The following is a 21,491-nucleotide window of genomic DNA, read 5'->3' as shown; positions in this document are numbered from 1 at the left end:
TATCCCACACCACACTTCTTATATTTATGATGTTAATTGTCAAATTTTTGATTAAAATTGACATCTTCCTGGCATTCATTTCTGTGAGTATGTGGGTGTGAGAAATTGCACACAATCAGAAATCACATGTAGTCACTAATGCAATTTATAGAAATCTCTGAAAATAAATAATTTATTTACCTTCTTTTTTTTTAAAGAATAAAAGGGATGAAGATGCGGGAATTTGTTTTGGTTTTACTAAAAAGGATGTGGTACAATACTGTCCACATTTTGTTTCTTTGCTTTCTCAGACTCAGTCGCAGTCTTTCTCTCTCTCTCTTTCTCTCTCATTCTTCAGTATATATTACAGCAGTTTCTGAGGCTATTTGTAGCTCATCCTCATATTGTTTCTTGAGCCCCTGTACATAGAGTCGAAGGCTGTCTGGATCCAATTGAGAATTGCGTGCTGTCTGGATTAGACGCGTGGCAAGTTGGTAGACAGCTCGCTGACGAACAGTGTCAAGGTCACTGTGTTGTTTGGCCTAGGGAAGAATTTGACAACATGCTTAATGATCATCAATCACTTGTCTCAAGATTACTTATTATGAAAAAGAAGGAACAACAATCAGTATGCATATTAACAGGGACATTTCAGTAAAAAATATGGTGTAAAGACTGTAACAAGACCTTGAAAGAAGAGAGTCCTTTAAATGCATCCAAGTAAACGCAAATTAAACATTTACATTTATTCATTTAGCAGACACTTTTATCCAAAGCGACTTATTATGTCAATTATATTACAATGGCCACTGTCCCCGGAGCAAGTGCTTTGCTCAAGGGCACAATGGTGGAAGCCGGGTACTGAACCCACAACTTTTCAGTCTACTGCATGCTAGCCCAGCTCCGTATCCACTACACTACTACTGCATGCTAGCCCAGCTCCTTAGCCACTATACTACTACTGCATGCCCAGCTCCTTATCCACTACACTACTACTGCATGCTAGCCCAGCGAATTATCCACTACACTACTGCATGCTAGCCCAGCTTCTTATCCACTACACTACTGCATGCTAGCCCAGCTCCTTATCCACTACACTACTACTGCATGCTAGCCCAGCTCCTTATCCACTACACTACTACTGCATGCTAGCCCAGCTAATTATCCACTACACTACTACTGCATGCTAGCCCAGCTCCTCATCCACTACACTACTCTACTGCATGCTAGCCCAGCTCCTTATCCACTACACTACTACTGCATGCCCAGCTCCGTATCCACTACACTACTACTGCATGCTAGCCCAGCTAATTATCCACTACACTACTGCATGCTAGCCCAGCTTCTTATCCACTACACTACTACTGCATGCTAGCCCAGCTCCTTAACCACTACACTACTACTGCATGCTAGCCTAGCTCCTTATCCACTACACTACTACTGCATGCTAGCCCAGCTCCTGTGCCACTACACTACTACTGCATGCTAGCCCAGCTCCTTAACCACTACTCTTCCACTGTCCCCATCCTCTCTCATGCTGTCCAAGAGCAGGCTCCACAATATTAATTTGAATAAGAAAGCCTTTCATCAACGTCAATTTCTACCTCCCATGATGCTAATGTGTGTGTAGTTTATGCACAAAGATCTCATAAGTGGGGTGTGTGATCACAGGCTTCCTTCTCACAAAATTCAACAACGTTCCTAGTAGGAATATGTGGCCACTGACCCCTCATGTACAAAACGCAAGGGATGTGAATTACGTGTTTTTTTCAGCAACAAATCATATGACCATTTGATACATATGACCGTAGGTGTGAAAGATGGCATACACAAAATATGTATGTGACGTGTACTTAACAGTTTGAAAGTGAAGTCAGCATACCCATAACTTCTGGTTCACTTTAGCAGCAATTGCTTTGGCTTGTTGAATTATGGTCCTTGGCAAAGCTGTCATTTCTGCTGCTCTAATACCTATGACACATACAAAAGAGAGACATTTAAAACCGAATCTAACATGTACAAGACAGGGCAGGCACTGAACCCCCCACTTCATGCTCTGTGACAGTTTCATTCATCTAGATGACGCCTATGAGACTGTGTGTGTACGTGTGTGTGTGTGTACGTGTACGTGTGTGTGTGTGTGTGTGTTTGTGTGTGTATGTGAGTGTGTGTGTATGTTTGTGTATGTGTGTGAGTTTGTGTGTGCCTGTACACGTGTGTGTACATGTGTGTGTGTGTGTGTTACCATAGTTCCTCTCCTCAGACTGCCCGCGGCTGAGCAGGTAGGTGTACAACACGCGCTCACTGCCCTCTGCATGGGTGTGCTGCACCTGCATGTGCTGGTTCTCCACATTCGGATACAGCGTCTGCAGCTGGCACAGTTCCAAGAAATGTGTGGCAAACAGGGTGAAAGCCTGCAATACATGAAGCCGCAAACTGTCAGCAAGCTGACTTTCAACATATTAATGTAATAATGTTGGTCATTAATGTATTTCAACGTATTCATGTAATAATGTCGGCTATTAATGTATTTCAACGTATTAATGTATTAATGTCGGCTATTAATGTATGTCAACGTATTAATGTTGGTTGCTTTGCTTGTTTCCACTTCTCGTTCTCTCTTCCTTCGATCTTTCTTTTTCAAAGCCTTTTTCATTTGCTCATATGTTGAGTAATATTTATTTGCCAGTGTACTCCTTCAGTTATGGCACATATTTATTACTCATTCAATATTTATAATATATCAGTACTAGACATTCTGCATAGTGGTGTGTAATGTGAAGTGTTATTAAACTGCTGCTGGTCAACAGAGGGGAGCGGAGTTTGCTTCTTTTTTCCTTTACTATATATTTTGTTGTTTTGATGTTTCAATAATTGTTCAACAACAATTGTATACTGAACTTGAATATTAATAGATGATCTGTTAAGTCTCTGTGGGTCAACTATCCAAGTAAAGCGTAACTGATTTTTCTGATGTAATCTTATCAATCAGATGCAGGAACGTCTGTCTGTCTGTGTGTGTGTCTGTCTGTTATTCGCATATCTCTCGAACCGATGGTCCGATTGATTTCACACTTGAACTGTGTTGCTACGGGCACGAGTAAGTGCAGTGCCAAGTTTGACGTTGTTTGGATAAGTAATGCAAAATATATCGGTAAAAGAAGCACACGTTGACTTTCTCCGCTCTACTGTAGCCACTCCCCCTATCACACACCACACTGCTGAACCAGAGACAGAGCCGAGTTTTGACAGTACTGAATCAGGGCACAGCACAGATTAAGATGCAAGATGTTTGGATGATTATCATGGGTGACATTAACAATAAAGATTCCCTGTATGCAGTTTGCTTCCATAAAATATTTCCGCAGATTTTCAACAACACGCCAACAAACACGGGTATGCACGTGTTCTATGCACGGGTCTATTCAAAATGACGTAAAAATTATGTGCATTTAACTGACACTTCGAATAGCCCAGGTTCCTTTGAACTTGAGACTTTGAATAAACAAATGACAATTCTGACTGCAAGGTCCCAAATTTAAATGAGCGATAGGATAATAGTGCTTTATTTAACGTTTCAGAATGCCCGTATAAGTGACATAAGCGACGTCACTTATGCTACCAAAGACCGTTTTTGAGTCATATCGTTGCAAATCTCATATGATGATGCATTTTTCTATAAAATGGTTTGTCTTCTATATCATTAAGTTATTCAATAGGCTAAACATATAGCCTTACATCAAAGCTTTAGGCTTATGTCATTTCGATCAGCTACAGACAACAAGTGGCAGACAGAGCGTGATATCACTTATAGGCTACCAGAGATTGTTGAGATACGTCATCGTTGCAAATTTCAAATGATGATGCATCATTCCACAAAATGGTTTGTCTTCTCTATCAGGAAGTTATTCAATAAGCTTAACAATAAACATATAGCCTTAACTCAAAACAGCTGTTTAGCTGGATTATGTAATTTTGATCTGTAAAAATGTCACAGTGAAATTAGGACATAGTGGGCTACACAATTATTGGCATCCAAATAAATTACTTTCAGTATCAACTGAACAAATCCAGTGAAAATATAAATAAATGTATATGGCATGACACAAACGCTGTATTGTAATTTCACCTATTTTTAAATTTAATGCCATTTTGGTCCTAAAATCCTCCTTGAATCCACACTTCTGCTTGGATCAGAAAAAGGCAACATTTGCTATATCCCTGATGTCCCCAAAGTGAGTGTTTGCAAAAGAAAGCAAATACTGACAGACTGATTACCACGTAATGGACACAATAGAGCTCAAAGGAAAACTAAGGCAATTTTTCACATACATCTCTGTTTGTTGAGGTCACTGAGTACTGTCAGTACGGAAAAAAAAAAAACTACTGTATGCTACCTAGCTCGAGTTGCTGCAGTCATCAGCTAGAGTAGCAAGGCAGCTACAGTGCTACACTCTGAGGGCATGATTTTAAAACCTTTAGTGTTTAATGCAATTAATCTTTGAGACTGGCACCTTCATGTTCAGCAGGAATTCACAGATCGCATGACAGATTCCAACACCTTCCTCTGCACTAGTGCCCCGCCCCAACTCATCAATAATGATGAGCGAACGATGACTCACGTTGTGGATTATATACGCAACCTGAAAGCACATGCAATTGAAAAGACTGAAAAATGTAATCACAGATAGCTTACAGATAGCATACAGTGACAATTTCAATCATATGGATTCATGAGAATAATGAAGGAAGTGGTCAGAAATGGGGAACAAACTAAAAATGTTAAACCACAGCTGTCTCATCGGAAGGCTAATGCCAGATAGCCTATACCCTTTGAATGTACTGGCCATTTTCCAATTCATGCAATTGTCTTATACTAAAACTAAAATAGGCCTACCCGTCAAGCGAAGTAACTACATCAAATTAATATTATTTTTTATTTAATAATATGGTATTTACCATTTTAACCAACATACCTCTTTCATCTCCACCATAAATGTGGAAGAGTTTGTCTCAAGATCGTCATCAACTCCAATTCTTGTGAAGATCTGGTCCGCAATGCGAAATGAAGCATACTCAGCAGGTACAAATGAACCTAAAAGAAACACGCACACACATTACATACATTATACACGCATACATTACACGCACACACATTCATACATTATATACAAATTAATGATCAATTATGAATTCTTATGGGGAAAATTGTGTATTAGTGGTTTTAAAAGCAGCACTAAACAAGATTTGCTCTCGGGGTCCCTAAAATAAACAAACCAAACATGCGTCTTTTGCAACAAAGTATGAACATAACTCCGATATAATATAGAGGGAATGCACCAACAGCAGTCAGCAGTTCAATATGGTGGGCCACATGTAGCCAATCATTCTTTTTGTACAAATCGCTTCTTGGCCTTTTGGGTAAGATCAAATGTAGGATATGTTCTTATCAGTTTAATATCTGATACGTCCTCTACCCGAGGACCATATATTAAACTGATTTTTGGAACAGGGAGACGGAGAAGGGGCTTACTCCGTCCGCTCCATGCATCGACCCGGTATTGCAGTGACTCCAGGAAGGGTGCACATCACTGCTCCGGGTTAGTGTGTGCTTCACTCCACTGTGTGTTCACTGTATGCTCTGTGTGTTCACTAATTCACAGATGGGATAAATGCGAGACCAAATTCCTTGTATACGCAAGTACAGCCCCGGGGTGGGTAATCGGGAGAATCGGGAGAATTCCCGGTAGGCCGCTTCACTGCCGTTTCTCTACCTTACTCAATCTACCCCTTTGTTTATGCATATGTACACACAATCTATGTATCCTAAACACTTCCCACGTTGGCCTTATGCCGATGGGGCACCCTCTTTTAGCTGGGATCTGCTCCAGGTTCCTGTTAAAGGAATGTATCTTTCTGCCTACTTGAGTGGGTTTAAGATGAGACAGAAGTTCTGAATTGCATAGATTATTTCATACAAACCTTTACTTATTATAATAACACTGAACATTCACACACACAATTGCTTAGTAAAAATTAAGCACTAACCGAGCTGAGCCATAATCTGGCAGAGAGCTACTTGCTTCAAGTAAGTGGATTTGCCACTCATGTTGGGGCCTGTGAGGATGATGAAGTTGCTGCCCTCAGAGATGTAGCTGTTATTGGAGACAGGCTGCTGTCCAGCAATATGCTCCAGAATGGGGTGGCGGCCATGCTTGATAGCAAGAGTGTCAGTAAACTCAGGGCGCACTAGAAGTGGGTTTTTGTTACAGAGCATACAATTAACATCGATACAAACCATTACAACATATACAAGCATTTGCAACTTTAAATTAGAAAAGAATATGTTTATCTACCAGTATTTTTGAAAGGCATGTCTAAATACACATACATGTGGAAAATGTATGTGTATTTTGCACTTTCAAGGTGCAAAAACTATTGTAATTCGCTAAAGAAACTCCACCTTGTCCTTAATTTTCCTAATAATAAGACCCATATCAGCTGTTTGCTTTAAATATTAAACAATAAACATTATTGCCATTCCATTGTTTTCTTCTATGAAGTGTATACACAGGTTTTGCCAGGACACATACCGTACTTAGAGACTGTGCACGCATTAGCTAGAGACAGCAGCATGTCCAGCATGGACACGGCATCAGACAGCTTGTACAAGCAGTGAATGTGATCAGTCACAACAGTCAACAACTTACACACCACCCTAAGAGAAAGAGAAAGTGAGAAAGTAAAATACAAAACAAAAAAACATGAAAAATCTCTTGAGGAGAGTTACATAAGACATTATCTGTGTGGTACTCTTATTACTGGTATGATACTCACACGTAAGACATATGGTAGATCTCACGTAAGGCCTCATCACAGCGATCGTTCATTCGTATCAGATCTGCTGTTGTGAAGCTATAGTTGCTCTTGTACTTTGTAACCTGTCATTGTTGCATAAAATGGAGGCATGTGATCCAACTATGGGTGACTTAATTTTTCATGTCACTACACAAAAGTGATAAGATCAGAGTTCCTGAATGGTCTGAAGGTGTACTGATCATTAAGCATAGGGATAAAGGAGTAGTGAAAATATACAATTTATTCACGCCAGGATGGGCAGGTAGGTAGGTATTGGGGTTTTAGGTGATTGGGGTGACCCCTTGGGGTGACCCCCCCCCCCCCCCCGTTTCGAATACAGTGGAAATTGAACAAGTCATTGGTCAATGAATTAATCTCCACCATGGACTCTACGCAGGGCACTGGGCCACTTCCTGTTTGCACTGTACACAGTAGGCTATGACAGAAAATGACAGATTACTAGCCTGTCAGTTTTAATATAGTAGGCTATTTCTTATTGAACAACATAGCTAAAGTTATCTAACCGGTTCAGTAACATCAGTAGGCTATGACAGAAAATGACAGATTACTAGCCTGTCAGTTTTAATATAGTAGGCTATTTCTTATTGAACAACACAGCCAAATGTATCTAACCAGTTCAGTAACATCAGTAGGCTATGACAGGAGGAAGAGTTGTGCATGCTGGAGGAGACGTTGTGCATGCTGGAGGAGACGTCGTGCATGCTGGAGGAGAAGTCGTGCATGCTGGAGGAGACGTCGTGCATGCTGGAGGAGAAGTCGTGCATGCTGGAGGAGACGTCGTGCATGCTGGAGGAGAAGTCGTGCATGCTGGAGGAGAAGTCGTGCATAGAGCCTATTTGCTCTATTGTGCCAAGTGACTCGCAGTCTCTTCTCTTTTCATTCATTTTACTACAGAGCAGTCAAAGTGTGATTAATATGGTGCTAATATATATATATATTCTTTTAAAAACGTATGGGTAGTTTGAAAAGGAAAACTATATTGCTCTGTCACAACAGAAAGTTATAGTAGGCAGAAAAGACAGTGAAAATTGTGTCGGGGCTAATTTGAGTCGGCCCAGTTAAGTTAAACAAACATATTTGTATGGATGGCCTTAATTAGCAATTGAGTAATAGTCTGACCTTTATGAACTCTGTGGGCATCTGTCCTCCTGGCAAAGCCACACCCTCCAGCCTCATCTGGATGTAGAATCCTCGGGCTGTGCTGAAGCTGGTCCGCAAGGGCAGGCTGTACTTCTCTCCCACCTGATCCACTAATCCTGTGCATTAACAGCAAATACATCTGAATTAACACCATCTGAATTAATTTGTAAACGGTTTACTACTGTTAAATGGTGGTCATTTTAATTATTATTATTTTTTCTTTTTACAAACATTTAATACAACTGCTTAAAAAAAGTTAAAAATCACCTGCGATGTCATCAACAATTTCAGTGTATGCTCTTCGGGCAATATCCAAGAATTCATTAATGTTAGGCCGTACAGCATAGCACTTTTGTGTGCGCATGTTCAGACTGCCATTCATGTAGTTGACGTCATCATTGATCACCGTCTTGACCTGCTCCAGAATGAGTTCAAATCTGAGACATCAAAAACAAGGTGATGTGAGTGAAGTTACCTCTTAAATTAATTTATTTGTACATCAGTGATTGAAAGAAGGATTTGTTCAATGTGCCTGAGTGAAATGTGCACTTTGCATTTAAATATAGAAAGAGACTCTAAATCTAAAAAAACATTTGGGGTTGTATTTTGGACACCAGCGCATGGCGTAAAACTCGTTTTTCACCCACGCAAAGTTTAATTCGTTATTTTGCACGTTTATTTTTTAAACATTGCGTCCAGGGGTGTGGCAATTAACAACCTAGGGAGGGGCCTGGCGCGTTGTCTAAAAATCGCTATCGTACACCACCTAAACCTGGTCAGAAGTCAATGGCGAGTTGGCACACCAGCGCACGTCCATGCAAAGCATTACAAATTGCACGATTACAATAGGAAACATAATTAGAATAAAGATATTACAAAATACTGTACATCTCATGATGAGTAGTTATTCACCATCATTTGCAAATTGGTAATGATGGTTAAAAGTGATTAGGGGAGAGGCGAGAGACAGGATGGAGCACAGCTGAAGACGCAATGTCACGAGATATAAGCAACTCCTCTGCAGGATAAATGTTGTTTTATTCAGTCATTTGAGCAATAGGGTAAGTGTTGCTTTTTCCAGCCTATGTTTTCGGTGGTAACCCATTGTCAGTCAATAGTAAAAGTAACTGCATATAACTGTCTTGTCGTTTTACTATAGTGAAGTTAGTTTCACTTTGCCAATGAGTTCAAATAATAGGCGAGTGCAAATCGTGAAGGCTATGCTAGGTTTTAGTAAAGCATGGTTTAAGAATGACTATTCCATACGGGTCTGCAAAGCAGCCTCCTTCAAAATCGCCGTTGAATGCCAAAATACCGATGCATTTATTTGACATATCGTAGCGTTAGCGCCGTTAAAGGAATGACAGATGTCATTCTCATTGGTTTAAAATGATGTCACGCCCCAAACACACCCATATGACTGATTAAAAACCTAGGAACACCTTGTTTCGCTCCACGTTTGATAAAGAAACCCCTCCCAATGTGAACTGGACATCCACTTAAATTGAATAGACTTTTGATATGCACTTTAGAATGTCATGAAGGGCCCTTGTACCTTCTGCCTAATCAGATATGGGGCCCTATTTTTTAAGTTATGAAACCTCCTTCAGAAGAAAAATTATCAGACACCAATGGATAGCAAATCAGAAGTGAATAGCACATGAATTTGTATTTTGTTGCGTAAAGCCTTCTCTAATCAGTTATGAAACCTCCTTCTCCATAAATCATATGGTGGCAACAAGATCACTATTTCTAAACTGTTTCCTCAAGAGTGATTTTTTTACATACAGTATGAATGCAAATAATGATGCTCTATGATAAAAGATCTTACTGATATTAGATAACTTAAAATTTGATATTGTCAGCTTCCTAAAATAATGGCATAAGTCTTTTTCAATTAAATTCAACTCAATTCAATTTTTGGTTAACTTTTTTGTGTTTTCTGAAAAACCTATTTTAGTTAAAATTTGATGATAATGATATTTTTCATATTTGTTATTGTTAAAACATTGTTTTATTGTTTGACATTGTTAAAAATTTGAAGTTGAGATAAAATCACATATGCCCTCTCACCTGTTATCTTCCAGCATAGCAGAATAAGCAGTGAGCAGTGCTGTTTTGCAGTTCTTTAGGACCGCCTGTTCAAATCATTAACATTTATATATTTTACACAGCAGATGCCACATACAGTAATATGCAATACACACACTGCAAAAAATAAAATCTAACCAAATGTTATTAATCTCATATTAAGATCAGAAAATCTATTTGGTGTTGTTTTTTAGTATAAAGAGACTTACCTACCTTACCTTACCTCTCTCAGATGATAATTTTAGTTTCATTTTAATAAGAGTTTGACTTATGTTAAGGAGTCTTATCAAGACAAATTTGTTCAACGCATTGGCAGCCAAATTCAGGATTGAAACGTCTTAAAATTAGATTAGTGATTTCACGCGTAAGTCTCTGTATACTGAAAACAATAACAACTAAATTTTTTGATCTTGTTATGAGATTCATAAAACTTGGTTAGATTTTATTAGATGAGCAGTTTTTGCAGTGTATACATTAGCAAAGTTAGGTATGAAGCACTACATGGATATTCACAACATTTTTACTCTATACAAGCTGGAACAACTGCTGCTAATGTTAATCAACATTAACATTTTAAGACAGATTTAGGGCCCTTATCTAAGTGGCAAAATCTAAAAAAAAAAAAATATAGGGCAAAATCTCTTTGCCAATTTAATACCATGAGCAAAGTCCTAAACCTAAACATTGGTGGATCAGCTCAATGCTTCCAAACGGCACACAATAGCCTTAGTTATTACACGGCTCTTCACAAGGCAAGTAGAACGCTCCATTGACTTGAATGGGATTTCCCAAAGTTCTAGCAGTCATTATTTTTGAGGAAAGGACTTCTGAAAAAAATAAGGACCGCTGTCAATTGCAACAGAGTTTGTGCTTCTAATTCAGGTCTTTCATATCACTACTCAAGGACTGGAACTTCATTTAAAAGTGAAAGCAGACGGTTGATCAGCTGTGTTCTAAAGAATGTTTGATTCAATCAGCGTGTGTTGTTGCGAGCAGCAAATGCCACGATGAACGGTAACAAATAGGCTAGGCTATGTAGGCTAAAGTCATATCATGGGGAGTTTATTATTTCGTTTTGGCAAGAAGGCCTGTAATAAGTGGGATAATGTATAGAACGCTGCTGCGCGTCGGGGTCCGGTTCGCCCTGTAGGGACTTATTTTCCCAATAATGACCGGCGTTCTATACTTCATGCATTATCCCTTACTTTGCTCATCATTTATGGCCCTTATGATAGACAGTGTCTGTATCTGTGCACAAATCATATTGAACAGCCTTCAGCAGTGTCTGTATCTGCACAAGTTGGCCCTCTTACCCTCAGAGGTGGTACTAGTTCCAGGGTGTGTTTTAACTGAATTACATGGGTGATCTTGGCCTCAGCTACCTGGACCTAAAACAGGATAAAACATCAACCAACATCATTACATATATTAACACATTAATTACACATTAACCTGGAGAACCTCATACAAAGACATTTCAACAATTCATAGGATCCTGTTGACGTTTTCCCTAAAAAAAGTTGTTTCATAGGCCCCAGCTGTGGCGCAACTGGCTGGGGCACCTGCACGCCGGCGACCCGGGTTCAATTCCCGCCCGTGGTCCTTTCCGGATCCCACCCCGACTCTCTCTCCCATTCACTTCCTGTCAGTCTCCAGTGTACTATCGTTAAAGGCATAAAAAGCCCAAAAAAAAAAAAAAGTTGTTTTATAGCATGATTGTGGGAGACTAATTGCACAGAAAGTAAGGCATTGTTGAAGGGGAAACGATTGGAGGACCAGTATGTAGGAAATAATGGAAAATAAATTGTAACCATTCCAAAAATTATCACCATATGTCTTCAGAGAGTAAGGAAACACGATGAATTGAAGTAATGGCTTATTTGCCGACATTCCTATAAACCGTAAACCCCCGTAAAACCAGTGAAAAAAAATGAGTTATGGGGCGGAATCTCTTGGAATTTTCGTTTATGTTTTTAATGATTAATTCTAGAATAGCGTATTAATAATGGGCTGGTGCGTCCTCCCATTTGGGTTGCCAAATTAGCAAAGGCCAACTGTCAACAGCAGTCAACTGTCAGTTGTAGTCATGAACGAGTAGCCTACAAGAGGCAGGCAAATTACCCAAATTACAACAAGAAACCAATTAAGTGGACATCGGAGGAGCTTCCTGAGATGGCGACGTCTTCGTTAAACGAAGAATATAAAGTCTGACGCAGAGCTGGCCATATTTCTCCACAACAGCCTAGGCTTAACTTCATCTGCATCGCTAACTTCAGCTAAATATGTCACGTTGGTTAGAGAGGTATTTTTTGTTTTCACTGTTTCCGTAATGTGTAGCTGGGTCATGGTTGGAGAAACGTTTAAGCAGCTGCAGGTCAACTAACGTTAACTAAGTCTGCATTAGCCTACATCTGGCAACCCAGAAGAGGCTCGCGTCTAGGTAGTCTTGAGAACGTTCACCAGTGTTTTGATTTTGGCCTACAGAACGTTCGGTAATAATCCTACAAATTTCTCCTTTAAGGGTACCATCATTTTTGCCCATGCCATTTTCATTTGTTTTATCATCTAAAATATTCTGTGATGCATGCAAGTCATTACATCATGAGGCTGTAGACCCAACTCCCATCACCATCCAAAATATTGTGTATAGCTTCACATACAGTAAAAGCATCATACCTAAACAATAAATAGTGTATAGAAGCTCACACCAACTCCAGCACCTTACCGTCTCCTGTTTTGGAATCTGGATGAGGACAGACAGCAGCTGATCTATATCCAGAAAATGTGAGATGGCTGCGAAAAGACAGAATTGTATTAGGTAGTTGCACAATCACAGTGCATAGAAAATAAATGTCCTGTCATCTGAATTACTACATTTACAAACACTACATTGGCTTTTGTGAATTGTGGTAAACTTGATTGTCACAATGGAAATTGAGCAGCTTAGACGATTTTGTAAAATGGCTGCAGTTGGGGAATACTCTGATAATAATGCGCTGTATTGTAGTTCCCTCTGTTGTTATTACTAATAATGAGGCGGAGCAGGGAGTCATATGTTATTGTTCCCACTGTGTGTTCAATAACGGGTACACTATTTTTGTATACAAATTTTCCACTTTACCACCATCAAACCACCGCCAGACCCTCACACTTCCTCTACTATGCTTTGGCAGATGAAGTCAAACAATCCTCCAGCATTTCTTCTGCATCTCACAAATGAAATCTTAGATTTGTCTATCCATAATTCTTTTTTAAATTACAGTGATTTTAAAACAGCTAAGAGGCTGAAAAGTTGTAGCACCTACCATAACATTTGACGATAGATGAGTCATTGAGGATGGAAACGTCATAGGGTTAGCATGGAAAACTACAGACTTTCTAGCTGACTAAACATGTAATCATCTGAACTAATAACAATAACATTGCCTCAACTAAAAAATAATATTGCTCCAAGTAGGACTGTTTTGTACAGCCAAAGTCTAAGACAGAGTTCAAGTCTTCACAAACAGGGCATCTTACCATTTTTCAGGCCAAAAAAGAGCTCCTCGTCTTCTAGGAATTCCTGCAGAGGATAAAGCAACGAGTAAGAGTGTTTAATATATTGTCCACAAACGAGTCCGAGGAAAAAAAAACAGATCCTAAGTAAGTTTAGTACACAGGTTTCAAGTTTTTGTAGAACCATGTGCATTAAATTACGTCTTTCCCATTCACTAAAATACTATTCATGACAAGGAATGAAACAACAGAGAAACACCACAAAATGCCACAGAAGGTCTTTTTTTTTTTTTAAAGTAGCCGTCAAATGGTAACTCTTCCCATTACTGCAGTATAGGGTTTCAACATTTTCTTTTCCGTCTGGAAAAACCCTTTGTTATTTCTCTCAGATAACGTTGAACCTCAATCACAGCAACATGGAAAACATAACCCATCATCCCTGTTCCAAAAAAAAACACTAATCACAGTTAAACCCCTACAGGCCTGTAGCTCTGACCTCCAGCATAATGAAATGCCTTGAGAATCTGGTCCAAAACATCACGTCCAACATTTCTCACCATTCCTGGATCTCTTTCAGTTTGCATACAGACAAAGGAGGGGCACACAGGATGCATTGGCCTCTCTCTCTCTCCTCTACACAGCCTACTACAACACCTGTACACAGCCTACTACAACACCTGGACATAGCATACTGCAACACCTGTACACAGCCTACTACAAGACCTGGCCTACTGGTTAGCACTTCGGACCTGTAACCAGAGAGTTGCCGGTTCGAACCCCGACCAGTAGGCACGGCTGAAGTGCCCTTGAGCAAGGCACCTAACCCCTCACTGCGTGTCAGAATGATCCTACACCTCCAATTTTGTGCAGTTTTTACCCTGTCAGCCAGAGACACCTGCGATTGCAACACCTAATTTTTGTTTTTTCCTTTTTAACTAGGTGGCGCATACATGTACTGCGATGCAATATGTAAGCTTCTTGGGCTTCCATTGCTATGTGATATTCCTCACGGCCATGACTGTGCACCGCTGTGCAAGGGCTGTGGTGGGCAGGTCTTTGGGACCATATTGTGACGTTTCACATTCCTGGACTTTACGGTTTTTGCTGCACAACCACTTTTAGCTGCACTGCTTGGACCCCTAATTAATGAACCTTCAGACGGTACATGAGGTGATTTCTCGCGGATGAGATAAGAACTATAATAAATAGGCTGTCAGACCTGTAAGGTGTCTAGACGGATATTGATGGTATCCACATCCACGAGAGGTTCCAGAATGTTGGATCGAAGTCGTCGCTCCCCTCCTGGTGTTTTAGTGTAGTTCAGCACACCCAGCAAACAATGGTTGCTCCTTAACAAACAGACAGACATCTTAAGACATGTTCATATCTGCTGGCGTTGTTGGTGTTAAAGGCATTAGGCAGTTGCCAGTGTTAGTTTTAAACAAAAAAGCAATCCCACTTCAAGATGCAACCAACCGGTGATCTCTGTTGTTGACCACCAACTCCAGGTTGCTAGCAGAGGCTGAGTCTATCATAGCTGTCTGGTCGCTGCCTTGGAAACTCACTTTTAGGGATCGTGGGGCATAAATGGAATTTTGAACGAATTCAAAGTACTTAAGAAGAGCAGCCGATGCAGCAAGACAGTAGTATCTTGGAAAGATAAGATATAAATTACACAAACATTACACATTACATTAAATCAGCAAACTTTAGATATAAATACTCAGTTTTTCATTGACTACTCCCTCAAAGATAAACTGAGATGACTTGTCCAAAGAAACTACTTAACTCTGTGCTAATACATTTCTATATTAACAGAGCCCTTTTTCTGCCAAGCATAATAGTTTCAATTTCACATGTCTCATGGCACTTTACAGAGTGTTAGACAATCAGAGAAAAGAAAAGAAGGCCCATGGGTAACAGGGGCGAGGAAATTAGTTTCCAAATAGTTGACCAAAATCCAGGTCACAGTGACATATTACATGGTTAGCACTTCGGACCTGTAACCGGAGGGTCGAACCATGACCAGTAGGCACGGCTGAAGTGCCCTTGAGCAAGGCACCTAACCCCTCACTGCTCCCTGAGCGCCGCTGTTGATGCAGGCAGCTCACTGCGCTGGGATTAGTGTGTGCTTCACCTCACTGTGTGTACAGAGCACACACTAATCTCTAATGCAGAGACCAAATTTCCCTCACGGGATCAAAAGAGTATATATACTTACTTATACTATACTTATACTGACTGATGTGAGTAAATAGCACACATCAATTAGAGGAGAAATTGCATACATGCTGGCAACCATACGCCTGCAAAAACACCACACTTTTACCCACAGCATATTATTTTTACAGACGTCAGCATGGAGTCAATAACTTAACTACCTGACTAGTTATAATATCTGCCATCCACCATTCGCTTGTTCTGGCCTTGGTGTTTACAACTTTAACCAACCCTATGTGGCTACGCAGTGCTAGCAGCGTAATAAAATTGTGCTACTTGTCTGATGGATCCAAAAAGTTAAAAACTCTGAAAAATGTGTGTGTGTGTGTGTGTGTCCGGTCTAGACAGGGTAACTTACTTAGTTTGAACTTCCATGAAAACTGTGCTTATTTCTGGAGCACTAAGTTGCTGGATGTACTCAAAACCTTTTCTCTCATTGAAATATTTTCTCTGTACGGTGGTAAGAGTCACATTCTGGACAACAGTGGAGACAAAATCGATCAAGAAGTATTTTTGACAATCTCTTACTGTACACACAGCCGCCAACTTTTTACCGGAAGTAATTAAATTTCAATGAAAGCTTGTTTCTCTCGGCAGCGAGAAGCTGCAACTCCGTCAGCATCGCGAATTGGGAGTTTTGAACAACCAGAGCGTCAAGCAGTAATATAAGTTGAAACTTTATGGAAATGAGCCATGACACGGTTCAGACCTACCCTGGAAACCCAGAGTTCTCGCGAGAGCAAAATTTGAATTTGCTCAGCAGTCACTCTGGCAATCTGTAATGATGCTCATTACCCATGCCATTGGAGCCAAGCTGCACCAATTACATCAGTGTTTCTGATATAGGCAGGCCAGAGGCGAGCTAAACAGACGACGACAGCCCTGCTACGTCAAAGTCCGAAATCAATCAGCAAACATTGGTTGTAGTGTTATCCAATAGAGTGCAACAGTCCCGCCCCTTCTCAGAGAGAGCTTAGTTTCCGGAAGTAAGTTTCCCATTAATTTCTCAAATCTACATCTGGAAAAATCCGTATAGAGTTTCAGACCATGCCTTAGGCTAACCAGCTACGACGTGTCTCATAATCATACAACATATCATTTCGAGCAAAAAAACTCGTAAAAAACACATAAACGAAAAAAGGCAAAGGTACAAGACTGTGTACATATTTTAATTTCCAAGGAACTACTCATCCCATGAGCCTTTACAAACTAACATATTTCGAACATTTGCAGCCTAACGATAGTTTAACATGCTTCTATTTTAATCTCACACAAGAAAATGACTAACTTCATACCGTTTCCATTGAGTAAATTCAACTTTCAAGTTGAGAAAAACAGCTTGTAATCCAGCTGTCAATGGAGAAATTGTATTGAATTCTTACTTCCGGAATCGGCATTGGGCGGGACGGTTGCGGTCTATTGCGTGCAGTGAGAGTTTCAAATGCATGCTTGGTGCCGCCCCTCGAGTTGGGCCATTTTCATTACTCATAGCCAGACCCTAATTCTTTCTAGATTTGGGTCTGGATTTCCAGGCTAGTTCAGACCGCCAACCAATTCAAAGTGAGGTGTACACAGTTGAGAATACAAAACCTATGTTCAGTTCATTCAAAACATCTGTTCCATTTAGTGTTTGTACTAACGAAAACGAGAGGCCAAGTTAGTGTTTTTAGAAAAATGTAATACTTGTTCAAGGTCTATATGAGTGATATAGAGAATCAATAAAATTAACATGGTGTCCGAAGTGTTCTTTTAAAATGTAGCATATAACTGAACATTTCAGCAGGCCTCTGGAATACCTAGGTTCAAGCATCCAAAACGGGACTGCCAGAGCGTGTTTTGCAGCAAGTCGGTGGCGGTGTGTACATACAGTTACAATGACCATATCATTTAAAGCAACACTGTGCAACAATTGGCCACTTTTTCAGATATGGTTTATCATGCAACTACTTGGTATCATCTAAAAAATTTTTTTGATGGTATATGGTCATGTGAAGGACAGATAAACACTTGTCATTCCTACCAGCCATCCTGGATATGCAAAAAAGAAAGAAAGCATTTCATAGTACAACATTGACAACAAGCTTCTAGAAGTGTGTCAATAAGACTCTTGGTGATATTTGCAAGGTTTTGCATGCTAGGTCGCTACTAGCTCACCAGTTTTAGACTTAAACTTGCAAAATCTAAATCTAAAATCATATGTCAGGTATGAGGGTAATTAAGCAAGGTTATGTTTGTGTAGAGGAGCAGCTGTAGATACCTGAAAGTTTTCTGTGATTAAGTTATAGAGCTTTGTGCCCTTGCCCTTTTCACTGACTGTGTCTGGCATCAAAATCTCCAAAGGCATCAAGATGTGGAGTTTGGTTACCACCTGTAATAGAAAGGCAGTGAGGACTTATACTCAACACATTTACCAAACTTTTGTCCAGTCCCAGGACACCAGAATGCCCCTTAGTAATAGCAATAATTTAGCAAATTAAAGAACTGCGAGGAATGCAAATATCAATGGCTTTATCCTTTATCTTTTGGGGTTATATGATGGAGCATTAAATTAATTAACAGCTCTAATGTCAGTTGCATGGATGGAGTATATCCGCACTTGTGAAGCCCAGTGTGCTGCTAACCATTTGCACAAAATTGTATCAGTAGCAGCAATGAACATGTGAAAATGAATGCATTGTAATATGATGAATTTCATTCACTTATAAATATAGGTTTTACTTATGAACACACCTTTGCATAGGTACCAGTGTCTGCAAACTGTGATAGTATAAGTTCCGGACATTTCAGGTTAAGGCTTGCCATGCCAATTTCACCCCTGGCCAACCCCCGTCCTTCCACCACAGCAACTATCACTGACACAGCATTGGTTGATGTTGCAGAGGAGCCAGTTGTCACTGCTATGAGACAAATAAACAAGAGAAAATTACTCAGAGAAAGCCAAAGCAAGAACCATATTTTCACACCATGAAGAAGCAGTAACAGCACAGACTCAGAGGATGCAAATATCACCATGGCAATTCCAAGGTGCAACACATTTATCTGCTAACTCATTTTGGAAAGATTTTGCAAATATTTTTGATAGGAGCTTAATTAAACAAATAAGCTTACTTGTGTGGTCTGTCTGAGGCGTGGACGCTCTTGGTGTTCTTTTCAACCTTGGAGTCCTTGAAATTCGGTTGAAAGATCTGAAACTATTGTTCAACTGACCAGATGCTGTTACAAAGAAACATTGTTTACTGACTGCTCATTATCTATAATCAGAGAATGACAGTAATTCACCTGAAGGTCACTTGTGAACAATAATTTGTTGTGCAACTTTTTCACTCTTCACATTTCACTGCCCCAAAAAATCCAAAAAGTGCATATCCGTATGTTAATGACAGAGCTAAATCTAACATTATACAGTCAATGGGGGTTATGTCTGTCAAAAATTGCTACGGTAGGTGGCGGCGAACTTTGAAGCACAAGTTAGCTGTGATGCTAACTAAAGTTAGCTAAGCAAGCAGTAAAAACTACTTACTGTTATTTGCATCTGTCTGTGGAGTGTCTGCCTCTGATGTTGAAAGAGGACATGACCTCTTGGCGTATGGGCCGAGAAGGTATGGAGTTGACTGTCCTTCAGAAGAAAGAAATGAACTTGATGGTCCAGTTGATTTTACATTGAAATGGGTAATGTTAGCATTACTTGCAGCGCTAAGGCTGTTCTCTGATGTTGCGGCCATATCTTCTTTTTTTTCTAAAACCGGGATCTAATGTTAAATACTTGTAAATAAACAAAACTAAGCGATGACACCTGTTTCTCTCAGGTTAAACTATTAAAGTTCGCAATGTCTGATTAACCTTATTCCATAACGTTAGCTCAAAAGTCAGATCTGACTAATAGACATTCTCTGCTAATAATCACTTCTGTGGTAGACACAATTCTGTCGCGCGCAACTTGCGCTAGGCTACTGAAAGATGTTCTGCCGCTAGGGTGCGTCTAGGCTAGGTGTGTGACTCGGAGGGATAGAGTGGCCACCATAGCGTGACCTTGTCCACTGCCAAAGCGGGTAAATTATATCAGAATATTGAGGGCGAATTTGATTGGTAACAAATATATTTTAAACGTCAGTAAGTGGAAACTGCTACCACTCTGCAGCATGGGCTGTCTACAGACGGCATTTTGCCGATGTGTCGAGATGTTTGATCTATGTGACAAAAATGTTTTAGCTTAGAAATCGCGTATCATGGTTACTGTATTAGTGTGCAGTTCATCTTTAGTCAGTTCATAAACAGCTCCCCCGATATAAAAAAAATCAGATTTGCAGATATTGGTCCACTGGTGGGCTATCAGTGGTGAGCCACTTCTGGTCCACTAATGTTACCATCACTTCTAATTGAACTTGTTGTGAATATTAAGAGAATACATGAAATGCTATTAAAATGCAGGAGGATGAAGTAGGCCTATTAATGAATAAATAAATAAAAAGATTGCATCAGTGGCAGAATGTCTGGCATTTGATTTGTTGACAAACTGCCAGTGGACCATCAGGAAACTGTTTTTTTTGTTGGTGTTGTGGGGGGGTGATTAGGACCCCCTAGGGCAGGGGTTCCCAAACTTTTCCACGACAAGGCCCCCCAAATACCACTAGGTTCTGGCCAAGGACCCCCTTGATGTTTTATTAATTAAACCCATTGACAATACTACGGCAAATGTAAAAATACATTAAGCTAATATAATAATTATTTTAGCCACAACCACATCGCGATGGAGCATACAGTGTGTAAAAAAATTATTTGGGGCTTTCTGCTATATGAGAGCCATCACTCTACTATTATTCCCAGTAATTATCATGGGAAATATGTTCAGATATGCGTCACATTATTATAATGGCATTGTATAACAACCCTCATAGTATATTTTAAATGTTTCAAATGTATTTATTTATTGCTTTTATTTTCCCCTCCAACTTGTTGAGGCCCCCCTGGCACCCCCTCGCGGCCCCGGCCCCCACTTTGAAAACCACTGCCCTAGGGGACCTTTTGTTGAAGATCTGTGGCCTAGTATACTGATTTTTTTATTTGGACCTATCACAGAGAAAAACAATCGTAATCTCAATTCCATTTCTTGACACTCACAATTGTAGTGGTAACACAATAACAGGAGTGGACAGTAAAACATCTTTGGATAAATCTTAGACTTTGGAGCTACATACCAGAATTAAATGCAATATGTTCTTATCTTTAAAGGTGGAATATAGATACACTTAAGTATTGAGTTTTGTTTGATACTATACTGATTCTCAAAAACTCCTTCATTTTTTAACTGATATCCCGTGTTAATTTCAGACAGCACAACAAGCAGCAGTATGATATTGGATACTGGCAGGGACTGGGACAAATGCAATGTTTTAGCATAGTGGTATGTCTCTTATACTATATAACAGACAGTTTTTTTCTATAATTAGACAGAACATTGCAAATCACCTAGATTTAATCATAAGTTATTGATTCATAATAGTTATGATTCATAACCCCTTCACCACAATACATACCGTAACACCAGATTCTTGCCAATACACAACCTTACTCATCCTGAAGCAGGGCTGTAAGGTAATTTGTTTTGCTCATAGCACTGGTGGCTAGAGGCTGATGGTTTTGAAGCTGCAAAATGTCTAGCATTGGTACGTAGTTACAAACATCTCGTC

General features: G+C 39.8%; 1 protein-coding gene and 1 non-coding gene across 2 annotated transcripts; one reads left to right on the top strand and one right to left on the bottom strand.

Annotated features, from left to right (window-relative positions):
- Positions 1 to 139: 139 nt before the first annotated feature.
- msh4 (mutS homolog 4) lies at positions 140 to 19,860 on the bottom strand. The gene is made up of 21 exons (XM_048227424.1): positions 19,325 to 19,860; positions 18,913 to 19,017; positions 18,535 to 18,701; positions 18,062 to 18,172; positions 16,163 to 16,278; positions 15,061 to 15,234; positions 14,804 to 14,933; positions 13,609 to 13,651; positions 12,815 to 12,882; positions 11,403 to 11,477; positions 10,072 to 10,136; positions 8,266 to 8,435; positions 7,978 to 8,114; positions 6,817 to 6,920; positions 6,573 to 6,697; positions 6,028 to 6,228; positions 4,956 to 5,074; positions 4,494 to 4,622; positions 2,225 to 2,393; positions 1,862 to 1,950; positions 140 to 521 (listed from the first exon to the last, which is right to left on the bottom strand). The coding sequence occupies exons 1-21, from the start codon at positions 19,524 to 19,526 to the stop codon at positions 327 to 329; spliced, it is 2,694 nt and encodes an 897-aa protein (XP_048083381.1). The 5' UTR covers positions 19,527 to 19,860; the 3' UTR covers positions 140 to 326.
- On the top strand, positions 5,381 to 5,571 carry LOC125284759. Its single transcript, XR_007191929.1, has one exon. It is a non-coding gene; the product is annotated as a U2 spliceosomal RNA (small nuclear RNA).
- Positions 19,861 to 21,491: the final 1,631 nt, after the last annotated feature.

The sequence above is a fragment of the Alosa alosa genome, chromosome 19 (genome assembly GCF_017589495.1).
Source record: "Alosa alosa isolate M-15738 ecotype Scorff River chromosome 19, AALO_Geno_1.1, whole genome shotgun sequence".
In the NCBI taxonomy this organism is placed as follows: Eukaryota; Metazoa; Chordata; class Actinopteri; order Clupeiformes; family Clupeidae; genus Alosa; species Alosa alosa.
Note: the sequence above shows the minus strand (reverse complement) of the source record. Positions and strands in the feature narration are given on the sequence as shown.